Genomic DNA, 16994 nt, shown 5'->3' with positions numbered 1-16994 from the left:
GGGAAAAGGCCACAGCCCTGAAGCTCCCCTCCCTCTGCTTTTCCCCAATAGGATCCCACTGTCTTGGCTGTGAGGGAAAACCGAGGTAAGGAAACTAGTCTCCATCGTTATTCAGCAGGAGCAGCTGAAAGCAGCTCTCTGTCCAGATTTCTTTTTGTCCCTGGCCCCTTGATTTATGGCCCTAGGTCTGCCTCTGCATGTGTGTGTGTATCTGTGTGTTTTCCAGCTGGAGAGCACATTTCTTTCCACAAATGTTATCTCATTATTTTTACTAGTTATTCCTGTGGTGTCCCTGGGAGATGGTGATGAGGTGGTGTCCATGTGAGGGTGGGGGTGGCAAGGCAAAGTTAGCCCTGGGCTCCAGATGAAAAAAAGCTCTTACTTGTGTAGGGTTGTCATTATTCTCCAGGAGGCTCGTAATGCCTATGTTTCCAACTCACAATGGGCCTGGGGAGAAGGTGATAAAGAATTTTTCACTAGGAGTGAGTCTTTTAAACAGAACTTTGAAAAAAAAAAATAAACAGAACTTTGCTCTATGAAGCCCACACCTCTGGGATTCTTGGTTAGAGATTCCCAGTCTTTTAGATTTCATGAATTAATAACCTGTTGTCCCACAAAACATTATTTTAGGGACCAACATAGAAATTCACTGCTTTGCTTTTGCCAAGGAATGACTTTTAAAGTTACTGACAATTATCATTCCCAGTATTTCCCAAAAGAAAGGACATTTAACACAAAATAAGTAGCAATAAGTAAAAATAAGGAGAATGTTTAAAGTTGAGTATCATCTTATGAGAAGCTCATGATACAATCCTGCTTTTTTTTTCCCTCATTTCACTACAGATGGGTGAACTTTGTCATGGCTATTGGAAACCAACTGGCATTTGGGGACTACTGTCCTGGTGTGTACCATCCTAGCCAGTGCCATGGCAACAGGATGGCACTTGCTGAGACCTTGTGACCTTTCCTTGTGACCTCTTCCTTTCACAGAGAAGGTTGTAGAAGCTCTGACAGCTGCCATCTTGGATCTGGTGGAGCTATACTGCAGCACATTTGATGCGGACTTCCAGACGGCTGTGCACGGGAGCCGCAAGCACGATCTGGTCCAGGAGGCCTGCCATTTCTCCGGGCCCTTGGCCTTCACTGTCTATGCCACCCACCGCATCCCCATTACCTGGGCTACCAGGTGAGCCCAGGGCTGATTGTCCTGTAGGGAGCGAGCTGAGTTTGACTCTCAGATGGCTTCTCCCTGTCTGGGTGCAACCCCCTGTCCTGAGTTGATGGTGGTCTGTGGCATTGCAGTTGCACCTAAGCTGAACGGATGAGCTGAGTGCCTGAGGGGGATTGTGGGCAGGGACATCCCAAGGAGAGCCAGAAGGTTCCCTGGGAGATGGAGAGACAGCCACAGCAGTCAGATCCTGCCCGGCCCTCTCAGTGCTGGTTGCATCGGCATCCCTGCCCCCCACCCATCCCAGACCCGCTGATGGAGACACTGCGACAGATGGCAGCTTCCCAGATCCAGTGCATGCCCCAAGGCCGTTGACTGCACTACCCTGCAGATGCACAATGGGAGGGGGCGGGGAGGGTGGAGATGACCCTTTGTTGGGTGTTCCCTAGGCCTGCAGGGGTGAGTGAAGGGGGACCTTCATTTGGTAATCCTCAGCTCCTCTGCTTAGTGCCTTGGCATGGGGGGGGTTGGTCCCCCCCCCCGCACCCCCCCCCCCCCCCCGCCCTTTCCAGACCCCCCTCCCTCTCCCTTCCCCCTCTCTCTTTGTTCCTCACTTAATGTATTCCTCTGGGAGATTGGCAGAGAACAAAGGAGCCAGCCTGGGAAACCAGGGCCTTCTCTGACCTCTTCTGTCAGGCACCTGTCACCAGCCACAGGGACCCCCATGTGTTGGCATTCTCGTCGGCATATGTCGATTTCATCCCCCGCCCCTTGTCACCTGCGCATGCGCACACAGACACCCCCATGGGCTGCCGCCGCCAACTGTAAGAAGGCGGCTGCGTGGGCTGGTCCCCAATCAAGAGGGAGGAAGAGCCTGAAGCTGGGCGGAGGGATCCAGATCCAGTTGCTTCTCCTGGAGCTCCTATTCACAAATGCCCCATGACCCCATGCTCTAGCTCCCAGAGACCAGGGAGGAGTCTTAGTAGGAGAAATGGAGCTTGGCACACGCTGGGTGACTGTGATGGGGCTTGGGAGCTGAGCGTCCTTCCTCTCTTTCTGTTGCAGCTATGAAGATTTCTACCTCTCCTGCTCCCTCAGCCATGGTGGAAAGGAACTATGCAACCCCCTGTACACCCGAAGGGCTCACTTTTCCAAGTACCTCTTCCACCTCATCATCTGGGACCAGCAGTAAGGCCCCCCGCCCCCGCCCAAGTCCTGGCCCCGCCCCCTGCAGACCCCGCGGAGGAGCCCACACCTGCATTAAACCAGTCTCTACCACTAACCCTACCCCCACAAGAGCCCTCAGCGCCTGGAGTCTCTACTTCCCTAACCCTTAGATGGGGACAAGTACCATTTCTAATCCACAAAGATTCTCTGTAAAACATAAAGATCATAAAAAAAAAAAAGTTAGTGGTTAGCTTTCATAATAATCCATCGTCTTGATCTTGTCTTCCTTAAAAGGTTTAACTAGTCTGAGGGATTCTCATCCTCTCCCTTCTTCCCAAAGTTTCATATAGACTAGGGAGAGGGACTTGTGCTTTCTTCCTTCTAGAAGGGAAAAAGCAGGTTGTCTAGACAGAAGAATAATGGGCTGGGAGCTGCAGGAAGAAGCCTCTATTTCTAGGTCTGTGTCTAGTCCCATGTTCTCTTTGGCCTGTCTGTGCCTCACACTGTAAAAGTGGGGACAGTTGTTTAATTCAGAGGCCGTTGTGGCATTGAAATGAGATAAATTATAAATATGAATATGAAACCACGAGCACAAGGTAGTATTAATCAGCATTTATTAGCAAGTGTTGCTGTCGGGAAGAAAGGCATCAGCCAAGCAGAGTAGGAGGGAAATGGAGGTGAACCAAGTGGTGGCACTGCAGGTGTGCACCCGCCCTGGGCCCTCTCTGTGCTGCACCCTGCCCTCCCTCCAGACTGTCAGAAAGCCCCTTGTTGGCTGCCCCCAGCTTCACTTCCCTAGACTGACTGTATTTGCAGAGCAGAACTGGAACTTCAGTATCTGGAGTGCAGATGAGAGACTGAACAGGGTGCTTGGGGAGGCCAAGATTGCCAAAATAGGCCAATGCAGAGTCTGTGCAAACAACAGGAGAGGTGGGTTATTTTACAGAGGGGCAGCTGGGGAGGCAGACCCTTTCTTCTGTCTTCACACTTATGTAAGTTATAGAGCAATAAAGCTGTAAATAAAACTAATCAAATAACTGCCAGGGCAGGAGAGGCTCTTTGGAGGCAGGGATGGCTGCCTCAAATGGCTTTGGAATTTCACCATCACCTTCCGATCCTCTGGCTTCAGTGACTACCGGTGCCAAGGGGATCATGCCATACAGTGCTCCACCCCAGGCAGACCCCACAAAATTAGCCCGAGACCCTCTTGCCATGGAGTATCAGATTCCTGGTAGGCCTGGTCTACCTCAGCCTGCCTATTCTGTGCATCTCCTTCCACTCCCTGTCTTAGGTTTGGCCTCGAATCCTAAAGGGCTGGTCCCTGCCTTCATGGTCAAGATCAAGGCTTCTGGTAGAAGATGCTACCCTGTAGGGTTCAAAGCACAGGCCTGGGCACACTCCCTTTCTTACTATAGGTGGAACCTTGGGAAGTGATGGGCCTAACTTACAGGGCTATTTGAGAACTTCTGGGACATTGCCAGTAAAGGGCATTGCACGGTACCTAGCACATGATAGATGCTTTCTTCTTCATTCTTCTCATCTTTTTAGCTGGGGGAGCCTGCTTAGTTCCGGTTTCCCCGTTCCAAGTGACTGACGCAGTGACTGATACATGGACATATTTGTACATGTAAATCCTATTTGCATAGCCCTGTTCCGGTGCAGAACCCTCAGTGTTTCACAGCAAAAGGTACACAGTGTATACACACACCACACAAGCTGTTTTCCCCTCTCCACTGATGAGGAAACAGTGCAGAGGCATGAGTAGTTCTGAGGTTGTGAGCGGCAAAACCAGGACTGGAACCGGCACATCCCAGGAGTCCTTTCTGGAGGAGGCAGCCCTTGCCATGTAATGTTGAGGAATGGCTGCAGAGGGAAGAAGAGGGGTTTCGCAGTCAGGGAGGAGGTTCAGGCCGCAGCCAACATATGGTTATCCTGACTGACCCCAGGCAATGATCCGTGGAAGAGGCTTTGGAATGCTATACGGACTCGAGGACTGAGGAGAAGGGGTTTCTGGCTGGTTCTAGGGGTCGTGGTTTCCTCTCTGCCTCCAGATACACAGTGGGAAGCCTCTTCTGGGCTGACAGGATGGGGGTCAGCACCAGCCCCCCTCCACTTTGCTGTGGGATCAGCTGACTGTCCTGCCGCCTCAGTACAGGGATCAGCTAACTCTCAAAATAGGCCCAGCAGCCTCGCTCCACCACCTAGCCAAGCCTGGGCCTGGCATGTCTGCTGGCTTCTGCAGGGGCCCTAATTATAGCCGTGGGCCCCCAGGGGACAGGCAGCTGGGACAGCAGGGCTCTGCCAGTCTTTGGCGGGTGGGAGGGAGGGAGTCTCACTTAGGTGCAGATTATCCTGCAGGAGTGAGGGGCAGCAGTGTAGGGAGGCTGCTTAATCAGGCAACTCAGCACCTTGAGGGTGGCCACCCTGCCTCTGTGCCTTCTGGTGTAGAACCTGCCCTGGGCTGGTCAGGAGGGCGTGACAGTGTGGACTTTGGCCCAGGGACAGCTTCCCCAAAAGGTAATGTGGGTCCTCCCTCCCTGACAGCTCCCCTCCTCTCTCTCCCTCACCCCACTCCAGTGCCTCATCCTGAACTTGGAGGGAGTGGCTGGGTGCGCCTGGGGCCCCGGAAGAGCACATCTGGACTGGGTAGTGGCAAGGCTTCACCGGCCAGTTTGTGTTCTCTCCCTGCAGGGGCTTTGGGAAACCCCTTCTCTTTATCCCTCTAGCTTTGAAAATCTTTTTTTTTCTGTGGGGTGGGGTGAGGTGGGGGTGGGGAGAACAAACCATCTTGTGCCCTGAGGGCTGAGAGAAGAAGGGGATGGGAGAGGACAGACAGGTGGGAGGACTGTCAGGAGGAGGGTGACCTGAGGGCAAAGGACACCCTGCTTCCTTGTTTTGTTTCAGCATGGGAAGTGGGGGAGGGACGAGGGTGGTTCAGAGCAGGATTGTCAGAGGGGCAGCTTCTTGGTGACCCTCTGCAGAAACCCCGGGACAAGGGGCATATGGTTTCACTGTGGGAACTACAGTCACCTCAACTCCAGGATGGCTCTGGCTATCCAAGTTCTGTCCGGTCACTGGGGGTGGCCTCAAAATCGGGATGTTAGCCGCACACTACTGAGAGTGCAATTGCAAAAACAGCATGATGTACTTCTGGGAGCATCAGGGGAGGTTTCGCCTACAGTTTGGGACCTGTCCTGGTTCAAGGCTTCCCCAGGGAGCACATCTGATATCCCAAGAGGCAGGCCGAGTTCTCAGCCTCCACTTAACTTCCTGGGCCACCTGTCCCTTGAAGCCACGAAAGTGGCCCCTCCTGATTTGGTTTCCTCTCCTCCCTAGGATCTGCTTCCCTGTGCAGGTGAACCGGCTGCCTCGGGAGACCCTGCTGTGTGCCACGCTCTATGCTCTGCCCATCCCCCTGCCTGGGAGCTCCTCAGAGGCCAATAAGCAGAGGCGTCTGCCAGAAGCCCTGGGTTGGGTCACTACTCCACTCTTCAACTTCAGGCAGTATGTGGTTCCCAGGGCAGCGGCTTCTTGGCCTCGGGAGAGAAGGAGAGGGATAGAGAGAGGGGCCTGGCTGCTGCCCTGGCCAGTGCCCCTTGGGAGGGTTGGCCATGTGGGGCTCACCAACAGAGTCCGCAGGGCCCTAGCCAGGGGACCAAGGCACAGGAATAGACACCAGGACAGTTGACATAACCAAGAGCTTCTGGGCAGGACTGGTGGCGCAGGAAGGGTGAGAGGGGTGTGGAAAAGTAGTGCTTGGGTAACGTGTCATCTGGCCCTGTCACTGAAAGGGCCTTAGAGGTCATCTAGTCCACCTCTCTGCCTCTGGGGGCACTCCCACTGCTGCCCCCAGCAGAGCCCCCTTCTCCACTGCATCCTGCCTCCGTGGCAACCGAGGTCATCCAGAGGCTTCCCGAAGTCAGTGTGCTTGTATAGGACCTGGAAGAAGGGAGAGCCTATAGTCTATGGGGAGAATGACAGAGTTGGGTAGTGGCTTCAAAGGCAGATTTTTGGTTGGGGAGAGGGAGGAAAACCATCTCCTTAGCTACTGAGTTTGTTGATTCTCCTCCCCGCCCCCATCCTCCTTAGAGTCCTGACCTGTGGGCGGAAGCTTCTGGGCTTATGGCCAGCAACACAGGAAAACCCCAGTGCCCGTTGGAGCGCACCTAATTTCCACCAGCCAGATAGTGTCATCCTGCAGGTGAGACCCCAGCTTCAGCTCCCTCCTACCCATTGCTCCAGACTACTCAAGAGTCAGCTCCAAGTTTTCCACCTTGAGGTTTGGGCTTGGGCAGTAAGAGAAAGTGCTGGGATGTTGGGCATAGTACAACTGGGTAGGAAGTACATTGTACTTCCTTCCATAGTACATTGGAAGGAACTGGGTGAATTTGGTTGAACCCCAGTGTGCGGAGGAGTTCTGTGGAATCTGTGTGCCATCTCCTGGAGGTTAACTTTGATTTTAAAGAGGCTGAAGGCAGGGCCTGAGTACCTCCACCCCCATTCAGGGCTCAGCTCCTTGGAGTCCTTTGTACTGAGCTTTTATATTAGGAGCCTGATAAAATCTGAGCTATCTGCCTGGGGGCCTGAGGGGAAGCCCCCCACCCCTGCCTCCCCGTGCAGCCAGTCACTCAGTGCTCCTGTGGAGTGGGTCCATTCTCTGGGGAGAGGAGGAGGAGCTGGAGCTGATCATATCCAAGGTCTTGTTACCGTTTTCTGGCTCCCCTGTTGTACGATCAATAAGATGCTTTGGTATGGAATGTGGAGTATCAAAGTGGATATAGCATGAAACATAATGATATAGAACAAAAGCTCCAGAGGCAGGCATTTTTGTCTATTTTAATTGACTATACTCAGTGTCTAGGACCTAGAATAACACTTGGCACATATAAGGGTTCAATAAACATTTGTTGATTGAGGGAATGTAGGACCCACTCAGCTCTGAGATCCAGTTTAGGAGGATGAACATCTGGTGGCATAGAGCAAGGGGACCCAGAGACACAGGGTTTAGAGTTGGTGGGGCCCTCACTTGGCATGTGGTCCCACTTCCCATCAGGCAGGAGTCCCTTCCAGAGCCACCCCACAGGCTTCCTAGCCTTGGCTTGGAGGCTCTCAGTAGCTCAGCTTGGTGACTCTTCTGTTCAAAGTTCTGGCCTCGGGACTCCTGGGTGGCTCAGCAGTTGAGTGTCTGCCTTCAGCTCAGAGTGTGATCCTGGAGTCCCAGGATCGAGTCCCATATCGAGCTCCATACATGGAGCCTGCTTCTCCCTCTGCCTATGTCTCTGCCTCTTTCTCTGTGTCTCTCATGAATGAATGAATGAATGAATGAATGAATGAATGAATGAATGAATAAATAAATAAATAAATAAATAAATAAATAAATAAAGTCTTAGAAAAAAAAAGTTCTGGCCTGGGGCCGCCCCTCCCCCTCACTGCATCTCCACCCAACCTCTCACTTGCCCTTTCTCCTCTCGCTGTCTCTGTTTCCTTCTCATTTTTTGCTGGAAGTGACAGCTGGAAGGGACTTTCCCTAAAGTCCAAGTTCCCACCAAGTCCAACAGGGTTATTTTACAACCACCTGCAGGGAAGGAAAGGAGGGAGGGGGGAAAGCAGGACTGCCAGCATGTGACAGGGTGCTGGAGACCTGGGAAAGCAGTGGCCCTCACTCACCTGCCTGTTCTCTTCTCCCTGCTTCACTGACGCCATCCTCCAGATCGACTTCCCCACCTCAGCCTTCGACATCAAGTTCACCAGCCCCCCTAGAGACAAGTTCAGCCCCCGCTATGTGTTTAGTAGCCTCCGGGAGGAAGACCAACGTGTGCTTAAAAACATCATGCAGAAGGAGTCCTTGTACTGGTGAGAACCGGGGCCTTTCCCATGTGCTGCTCAGACCCCCATCCTGTCTGATGTCTCACCTGCCAGCTCCAAGTTCCCGCCCTCTTGCTTTGGGAGTAGAGGTGGGATGGGGTGGGCATTGCCACTGAGGCAGGACCAGTGGCGAAGGCAGCCTCCAGGCTTTTTTTCGTGAGCTGACGCTAGGCAAAGTGGAGAGGCCAGGGTCAGGAGATTAGATCTAGGAATGCCCATCCCCACAATGGGGACCTGGCCCCCTCAGCTTGCCAGAGGACCAGAGCTTTGCCCCACACCCCAGATATGCCGTCTACTACTTGCTATCCATGGGGACAGCTGGCTCCTGTCGTCACCAACCTGCCCCCACCTCCTGCCCATTCCACACCCACAGCCTTTGCATTTCTCTGGCCCTGTCACTTTCCAAAAAGGATCAGGTGTCGTGGCAAGCTGGCAGCCCTCAAGGGTAAGGGAGTCCAAGCTGATGTCATCCTTGGGGCTGCTTCTCTTACCAGGATTGGAGGGGGTGGGGTGAAGAACTGAGAGAAGGAGGAGCTGGTAGGTGGGGCTCCTCCCCTGCCTGATCTTCCTGAATACCTCTCTCTTCTGCATTGCATGATCCTAGGCCATGTTGGGGGGCTGGGAGTGGGGGAACGGAGATGAGGGTCATCTCTCCGTCATGTCCCACCCAGGGAGCCAGAGTAGCTGAGTGACTACAGATCCCCCGCTCCCACCCCTCTTCACGAGCCCCTCAGCTCCCTTCTCCCATTAGACACCTGATCTCAGGCAAGGCTTAGTTAGCTGTGGCTTCTATAAAACCTCCAGCTGGCGGGAGAAGCCCCAGAGGCTTCTCAGCATCCAGACCCTGACCTGTGAGGACTACTGCCCTCTGGTGGCTCATCTTGGGAGTGGTGCTCTTAGGGAAATCCACAGGAAGGGTAGCTGGTTGGGTGCCCTTGACCTGTGTATTCTGTCTCAGTCTGAGATGTCCTCAGATGGCAGGATCAGAGATGAGAGGTGGGCCTTGCTTCACAAACTTTACTTCACAAAGTTTGATTGCAATCACCTAGGGATCTTTTAAAAAATACCGATGTCCCTGGGCCCCTAGGGGGCTCAGTGATTGAGCATTGGCCTTCGGCTCAAGGTGTGACCCTGGTCCTGGGATTGAGTCCTGCATCAGGCTCCCTGGAGGGAGCCTGCTTCTCCTGCTGCCTGTGTCTCTGCCCGTATGTCTCTGCCTCTGTGTGTCTCTTATGAATAAATAAGATCTTAAAAAAAAAAAAAAGATACTGATATCCTGGTTTCCCCAGATGTTCTGACTCCATTGGTGTCAGTGTGGCCCAGGCGTGGGAACTTTACAAACCTCCGCAGGTGATTGTCATGTGCCGCAAAGTTTGGGAACCACCAAATTGGAGAACACGTAGCATTCTCTTGGAGAGTGAGTACCCTACCCTGTGGCTTCAGGGCGCTTTCTCACCTCCCCTGCAACCCCCACCCGCAGGCTCACTGATGCTGACAAGAAGCGCCTGTGGGAGAAGCGATACTACTGCCATTCGGAGGTGAGCTCCCTCCCCCTGGTGCTTGCCAGCGCCCCCAGCTGGGAGTGGGCTTGCCTGCCCGACATCTATGCTCTCCTGAAGCAGTGGACCCACATGAACCACCAGGATGCCCTGGGGCTCCTGCATGCCACGTGAGTCCTAACACCACCTCTCCCTGACTACATGTCCTTCCAGAACTAAGGGTTGGCACTGCCTGTCACTAGCCTGAGCCAGTCCTGGAGAAAGTGGTACAGTGGGCTAGGAAATCCAGGGGGTTTTCACTTCTCCTTTTTGGCTTTTTCTTTGTCTCATTGCCCCGCAATGTTATATTGTGAACATTGTCCAAGGATGCTACAAAACAGAAAGCTTTACAGTGAACATTCATGTGCCCACTACCTAGATTCTAACTGTTCTGTTTGCTCTATTTGCTTTCTTGTGTGTGTATCCCTCTATCCCACCATCAATCCATCTTACTTTTTAAATACTTTTCCGTGTAAGTTGCAGACATCAGGCCTCCCTCTAAATACTTAGGCGTATGTATATCGTTAACTAGAACTCAACGTTTGTTTTTTCTTTTGAGGCAAAATTTACATGTAAGGAGATACCTAAGCCTTACCTATATGTGGGCTGGTTCTTGATGCATGCACACCCCGTGTAACACAAACCCTACCACTTAGTTCGACTCTAACAGGCCTCTCTTCCTTCTTTTCCCTCAGAAGGGTTCTCTGGGGACATGCGCCTCCCAGATTCAGACCCCTGGGCTGCCTTTTCCAGATGGTACCCAGTATTCTTGGCTTCTTTCTTACTGCTCTTGGTAATTAAAATGTGTGGCTTGCCCTCAGGACTTTTGGAAACAACGTTTTTGCTAATCTTTGCTCAAATCAATTCTGCTATGGGGTACTCGCTTACATAAAACTCTGTGATTTTCTGTCCTTTGCCTGGGTGGCTTTACGTTAAAGGATGGTCCCAAGATACCACCAGGCTTTAATACATGTAAGGGCTCTTCGACGACAGGAATTTTGAGCATGGTAGGAGTTAAGGAAAATATTTTCAGGAATGGGGTAGAAGACTGTCTAGTTTTCTTTAAATCATACAAGGAGGGCAGCCCCCGTGGCACAGCGGTTTAGCGCCGCCTGCAGCCTGGGGTGTGATTCTGGAGACCCAGGATTGAGTCCCACGTCGGGCTCCCTGCATGGAGCCTGCTTCTCCCTCTGCCTGTGTCTCTGCCTCTCTCTCTCTCTCTCTCTCTCTCTCTGCCTCTATGAATAAATAAATAAATAATCTTAAAAAAGGAGTTATTTAAAAAAAATAAATCATACAAGGAAAAAATTTTTTAATAAAGTAAAAAAAAAATACAAGGAATGAAAATGGCCACTCTCCTGGTCCTTCGTGGCCCCATGCCCACTCTGACCAGGGGACAGGGCCATTCTCAAAAGTTGCTCTCCAGGGATACCTGCCTTTGGTTCAGGGCGTGATCCCAGTGTCCTGGGATTGAGTCCCACATCCACCTCCCTGCAGGGAGCTTGCTTCTCCCTCGGCCTGTGTCTCTGCCTCTCTCTGTGTGTCTCTCGTGAATAAATAAATAAAATCTTAAAAAAGAAAAAAGTTGCTTTCCAGACAAGGTGCTAAGGATCCTTCTAAGTGGCTTTGGCAGATTCTGAGGGCCACTGGCTTGTCTCTACCTATATCTCCAAAGCCCGGGCATGAGGGTGCTCACTCCTATGCTACAGAGCCTACAGCTCGGTTGTCAGGGGGCTGGGCTCTGTTTTGCAGCTTCCCGGACCAGGAGGTGCGTCGTATGGCTGTCCAGTGGATCGGCTCGCTGTCAGATGCTGAGCTCCTTGACTACTTGCCTCAGCTCGTGCAGGTAGGCAGACCGGCCTTCCCTCTGGTTCTGATGATCCTTCTGCAGGCCCAAGTTGGTCTGTATCCTCCTTGTGGAACCCAGGGTCCCTGGCAGGATAGTGGCAGGTGTAGATTGCAGGCAGTCAATACAGCCTCACATTTCCTTTCCCCTAAGGCTCTGAAGTATGAGTGTTACCTGGACAGCCCTTTGGTGCGCTTTCTCCTGAAACGAGCGGTCTCTGACTTGAGAGTGACTCACTACTTCTTCTGGTAAACTGTGTGGGGAGAGGTGGGAGGCAGACATGTGCCTGCCTTCGCTCAGGAATATTGTAATCCTGGGTGTGCGAGGGTGGGGAGCTGAGCTGCCTGGGCTCTAGTATGTTGCTGACTTGCCATGTGGCCACAGGCTAGCACCTTTTCCTCCTGTGGTCTCGGTCCCAAGAGGACCATGTGGATCATCCCTGGCCCTCCTTTCCATCCACACATGGCAGAAACAGAAAGGACAAAGGAGCTGCCAGAGGGGCTTTCCCTCCCAGGCTTGGGGTGGGTATTCCAGGGAGCTGGAGCTGGGTCTGACCCCTTCTATCCCCCAATCCACACACCCTTGCCTGTGATTCCAAGTGTCCACCCCACTCCCTTTGCTTTGCAGGCTGCTAAAGGATGGCCTCAAAGACTCCCAGTTCAGCATCCGCTACCAGTACCTGCTGGCAGCCTTGCTGTGCTGCTGTGGCAAGGGGCTGAGAGAGGAGTTTAACCGCCAGTGCTGGCTTGTCAATACCCTGGCCAAGCTGGCGCAGCAAGTCCGAGAGGCCACCCCATCCACACGGCAGGTGAGGGGGGCAGGGCCACCTCCACCCACTTCTGGTCTTGGGCTTTTTTAACCATTAAGTCATTGATTTGTTCAACGTCCTCACCAGCAGGATGGCACTTTACCGTCTCCGATTTAGGGACTGGAAGGAGGTTGCCTCTGTCTCTAACCCACAAGCCACAAATTGACCGTCTGCAAGCTGGATACAGCCCACGGATGGGTTTTGGTTAGCCTGCAAAGTATTACAGTTTTTATTTAACTGTTTGCTTTGAAGGCTAAACACATTTGTAGAAGTTTATAAGTTGTTCACTGCATGAGAGCACCCAGCTGGAGAGGGCAAACAAGGGCTGAAATCCAGTCTGACTTTGTTCACTATGCCATGAGTCATAGCTCAGTGCTGCTGCTACCCAGAGCGGGACCTTTATCTGTTTGTATAACCAGGCTGTATTAAGCCAACAGTATTCCTGTTTGCTAACATTTAAAAATTGGGAGAATTTAAAGTGCAGATTGTTGGCCTTTCTTGGCAACAGCCTGAGCAGCGTCACCCCTCTGAGATGCACCTGTCTCTCACCGTGATGTCATCTGCCTCGCCTCTGTAAGCTGTTTGGGCTTGCTGCCTGTGCACTGTCCCAGGCGCCATACCCCAGGCTGCGTGGTTTTCCTTCTTCACGGTCTCCTGGGAGTTGTCCACACTTCTCAGATGGTGGTTTTCACACCAGCTACTACTGGGTGCCCAGCCCCGGGAGAGCCTTGGTTCTGAGTAGAGCTTATGGGCAACCCACTCACCCCTACTGTCCTTCCCTCTCCCTCTCAGGGGATCCTCCGCACGGGCCTGGAGGAGGTGAGGCAGTTCTTTGCCCTGAATGGCTCCTGCCGCCTGCCACTCAGCCCTAGTCTGCTGGTTAAGGGCATTGTGCCCAGGGTGAGTGACGGGGGGTTGGGGCTCTTGGGGCAGGGAGGGCTCAATGGAGGTGAGGCACCCACACCCTGGTTATTGAGAGGTATGAAGAAGAAAGGTACCTTTGGGGCCTGTTTCCAGCTCTAGTGTGTATGGACTTTGACCTGACAGCTGCGCGGGAGGGAGGAGTTGGGTTGGGAGTTGGGTGTCTCCCTGATGCCACTGGGTGTAAGTCCAGGCTGGTGATCATGACCGCAGCTGGCATCTGTTCTTGCCGAGCACCATCTCTGTGCCTGTACTCTTCTGAGTGCTTTACACTGGGCATGGTGTCTCATGCTCACATTTCTTACAAAGTTGGTCCTGTTGTGAGACCCATTTTGCAGAGGGGTACACTGAGGTATAGACAGGAGTCATGTCCTAGGAGGCCATATGCCGAATACACTGAAGGGATGAGAGAGCAGGTGCCAAAGCTGAGGCTGTAACAAACTGCCCAGGGCCAGTGGGGGTGGTGGTGTGTGTGGAAGGAGTGCGGGCTCCTGAGGAATCTGGCAGAAACTACAAGCTGGTGGGCCGGCGGCAGCTTGACCCATGGTGTGTAGTCCTGAGGGCGTTGTCTTTCCTGACCCTCGTCACTACCGTCTCTCCTGTGGCAGGACTGTTCCTACTTCAACTCCAATGCTGTTCCCCTCAAGCTGTCTTTCCAAAATGTGGATCCTCTGGGTGAGAACATCCGCATCATCTTCAAGGTGAGGACACCTCGAAAGCCTGGTGGGATGATAGTGATAGAGGAGAGTAGAGAAGGGAGTCAAAGGGTGGCAGGAGCGGCCTCAGGCACTTCTTTTCCTGTCATTCCGAGCTACCATCTTCACATGTGAGAGACTGTCAGATCAAAAAGGAATTCTGCATGGCCCCACAGGCTAGGAATAGGATGTTGGCAGGTGTAGCAAAGCTACTGGCAGCTCAATATACAGAGGTGTGCTAGGAGGCAAAGCCATCCCGAGAATGAATGGATACAGGGGTGATCTGCTTGTACCTGAGGGTAGTCAAGTGGAGGCTGGATGGCTGCCTGGCAGCAGTGTTGAAGAGGAAATTAAGAGAACAGGTGCAGTTTGGACTAGATGAACCCTCAGGTCCTTCCTGATACATTCATACATTCATGATTCTGAGAAGTAAACCATAGTCTGAGAGCATGTCATTTGGGGGGAGAGGAGATGCGTGTATGTGACTGTGTAATTTATATGTTGGCTGTGTGTGAGTTCCAAATCCCAGCGATAAATGCTCAGATTTTAAAAGGTCTTAATCAGGAATCTAAATTTGATTCAAATGGGGTTGAAGCAAGAGCCAGAACACCACATGGGCGAATGTAATTACTGGCACATCTCTGGTCGTTTGACCTGGTGTGAGTGGAGATGGGAGATGGGAGGTGGGAAAACTGGGCGGTCCTCTGTCACTATTTGGACCAGCCTCTTGGAGGATCTGGGAGCCTGGGGAGGCAGTGGAAATGAGCTCTGCTCACTTTCTTTCTCCAGTGCGGGGATGACCTTCGCCAGGACATGCTAACCTTGCAGATGATTCGCATCATGAACAAGATCTGGGTTCAAGAGGGGCTGGACATGCGCATGGTCATTTTCCGCTGCTTCTCCACTGGCCGGGGGAGAGGTCAGTTGGGAATAGGGGGAGGGGGCTCTGCCCAGGCAGCTGGCATGAAGGGCACCCCTTTGCTTTACTGCTCTTTTGCCCATTCCCCAACATGGGTTGTGTGCTTCTCCAGAAAAGTGAAATGGACAAGATTCCAATAGAAGCTATGGAAGGGCATTAAGAAAAGGAAGGCAGAGCAGAGACAAAGAAACCGGAATAAAACGATGTGATGTAACAACCAGACATGTTGTGTAGACTTTGGGTGCTAACTCAAACTAATCAAGTGTGAAAAGGTATTTTTTGAGACAATAGGGGGAAATGTAAATAAAGACTGGGTTGAAGGCCGATTGTTAATTTTTTGGGTGTGCTAATGGCATGGTGCTTATGCCCTTGTTAGTTGTACTTGAAATATTTATGAGTGAAAAGACATGTCTGGGATTTGTAAAGGGGAACTCGGCTGGCTTAGTCCATAGAGTTATGTAACTCTTGATCTCAGGATTGTGACTTCAGGCCCCACATTGGGCTCAGAGTTTATTTTTTTAAGATTTTATTTGAGAGAGAGAGAGAGAGAGCACGCGCGTGAGAGCGAGCTCACACAGAGGGAAGGACAGAGAGAGAGAGGGAGAAGCAGACTCACCACTGAGCAGGGAGCCTAAGGCAAGGCTTGATCCCAGGACCCTAGGATCACCACCTGAGCTGAAGGCAGATGCTTAACCAGCTGAGCCACTCAGGTGCTCCTGGAGTTTACTTAAAAAAATAAATAAAAGAAAAGAAAAGAAAAGAAAAGAAAAGGAAAGATACTCCAGTAAGGAGGGAAGAAGCACGGTTGGCTGAGTGAAATAGGTAAAACAAGATTAGCAAAATGTTGATAATTTTTGAAATTAGGTGATCATTATGTGTGAATTCATGATCTCATTCTCTTTGTTCATATATGTGTGTATATATGTATAAAATTCATACATATATATGAATAATTATTGATGAACATATGAACATTGTTTGTATATGAACATTGTTCGGATATGGCATATACATATATATATCTGAAAATTCCAATAGTAAAAGTTAGAAACAAAAAAAGAATAGCAGCTATGAGTTTGGGAGACCAAAGAGCCCTGATATCCCAGTGTGGAATATGAAGCGTGGGAACAGTATTCCTTCTACTGCTGTCCTTTTCTCCTTATTATCAGACTTTATTCAAATATTCTAGAGCCTAATTTCTAGGGAAGCTTGCGGCAAAGCTCCTGTAGTTCTGTCCCCATAGCCCCCTTTGCTCTTCCCGGGAGTATTACACCCATGCCTCCTCTCACAGGGATGGTGGAGATGATCCCCAATGCCGAGACGCTGCGCAAGATCCAGGTGGAGCATGGGGTGACTGGTTCCTTCAAGGACAGGCCCCTGGCGGACTGGCTGCAGAAACACAACCCCGGGGAAGACGAGTATGAGAAGGTAAGATTGGGGGTGGGGGTGAGGCTGGGGGTGGGGTGGTGCCTGACTCTGGCACATTGCTCTGTTATTACAAGGTCTGCATGTGCACTGAGGAGACAGCTCAGCTGTGTCAAGACGAAAAAGACACAGCTGATGGGTGCCTCCACATCTGGAGGGCTTGGGTCAAATGACTGTCATAAGCGGAGAGAAAATCCCCTGGCATCCAGCTGGAAAACCTTTGTTGAGTCCTCCTGGCAGATTGAGTTTTGGGAGGAGGAGGGAGCCAACTTTCAAGAAACTGCCTGGATCTCTCCTATTCGTGGATCCTGTTCCGTTCCTCTTGTGCCCTCCTGTGCACTTTATAGAGCAAGAGTTAGTTGGAATAGACTTTAGAGATTATTTTAATCCAAATCCTCTTTTCACGAATGTGAATTAATATTCACTCAGTTGTTCCTAGATGCGGAGCTGGTTTGAGGCCAGGCTAGAAGCAGGAGCCAGGATTAAGGTTAGATAGGAGACAGAAGTAATAGGAAAGGAGGCTGGCCTGTTCCTTAGGTGGAGCATTCCTAGTTGGTAGGGCTTTGGTGGCCTGCCGTGGTCCAAGGCTTGTCATGGTGCTAATCTGGGTTAACTGAGTTTAGGGGAGGGAACAAGTCATAA

General features: G+C 51.7%; 1 protein-coding gene across 3 annotated transcripts in view; it reads left to right on the top strand.

The window, feature by feature from the left end:
• PIK3C2B (phosphatidylinositol-4-phosphate 3-kinase catalytic subunit type 2 beta) overlaps positions 1-16994 on the top strand; it is a 66303-nt gene that overhangs the window by 35342 nt on the left and 13967 nt on the right. For all 3 annotated transcript variants that reach the window (XM_072759377.1, XM_072759378.1, XM_072759379.1), the window contains exons 10-23: positions 52-85; positions 991-1186; positions 2234-2356; positions 5672-5839; positions 6425-6536; positions 8046-8188; positions 9681-9869; positions 11491-11584; positions 11738-11832; positions 12212-12392; positions 13185-13292; positions 13922-14014; positions 14798-14927; positions 16219-16355. In XM_072759377.1, the coding sequence (XP_072615478.1) occupies positions 52-85; positions 991-1186; positions 2234-2356; positions 5672-5839; positions 6425-6536; positions 8046-8188; positions 9681-9869; positions 11491-11584; positions 11738-11832; positions 12212-12392; positions 13185-13292; positions 13922-14014; positions 14798-14927; positions 16219-16355 (1803 nt within the window). The remainder of the gene's footprint in view (positions 1-51; positions 86-990; positions 1187-2233; positions 2357-5671; positions 5840-6424; positions 6537-8045; positions 8189-9680; positions 9870-11490; positions 11585-11737; positions 11833-12211; positions 12393-13184; positions 13293-13921; positions 14015-14797; positions 14928-16218; positions 16356-16994) is intronic.

Source organism: Vulpes vulpes, chromosome 5 (genome assembly GCF_048418805.1).
Source record: "Vulpes vulpes isolate BD-2025 chromosome 5, VulVul3, whole genome shotgun sequence".
Taxonomy (NCBI): Eukaryota; Metazoa; Chordata; class Mammalia; order Carnivora; family Canidae; genus Vulpes; species Vulpes vulpes.
The sequence above is the reverse complement of the archived record's forward strand: the minus strand, read 5'-3'. Positions and strand labels throughout refer to the sequence as shown.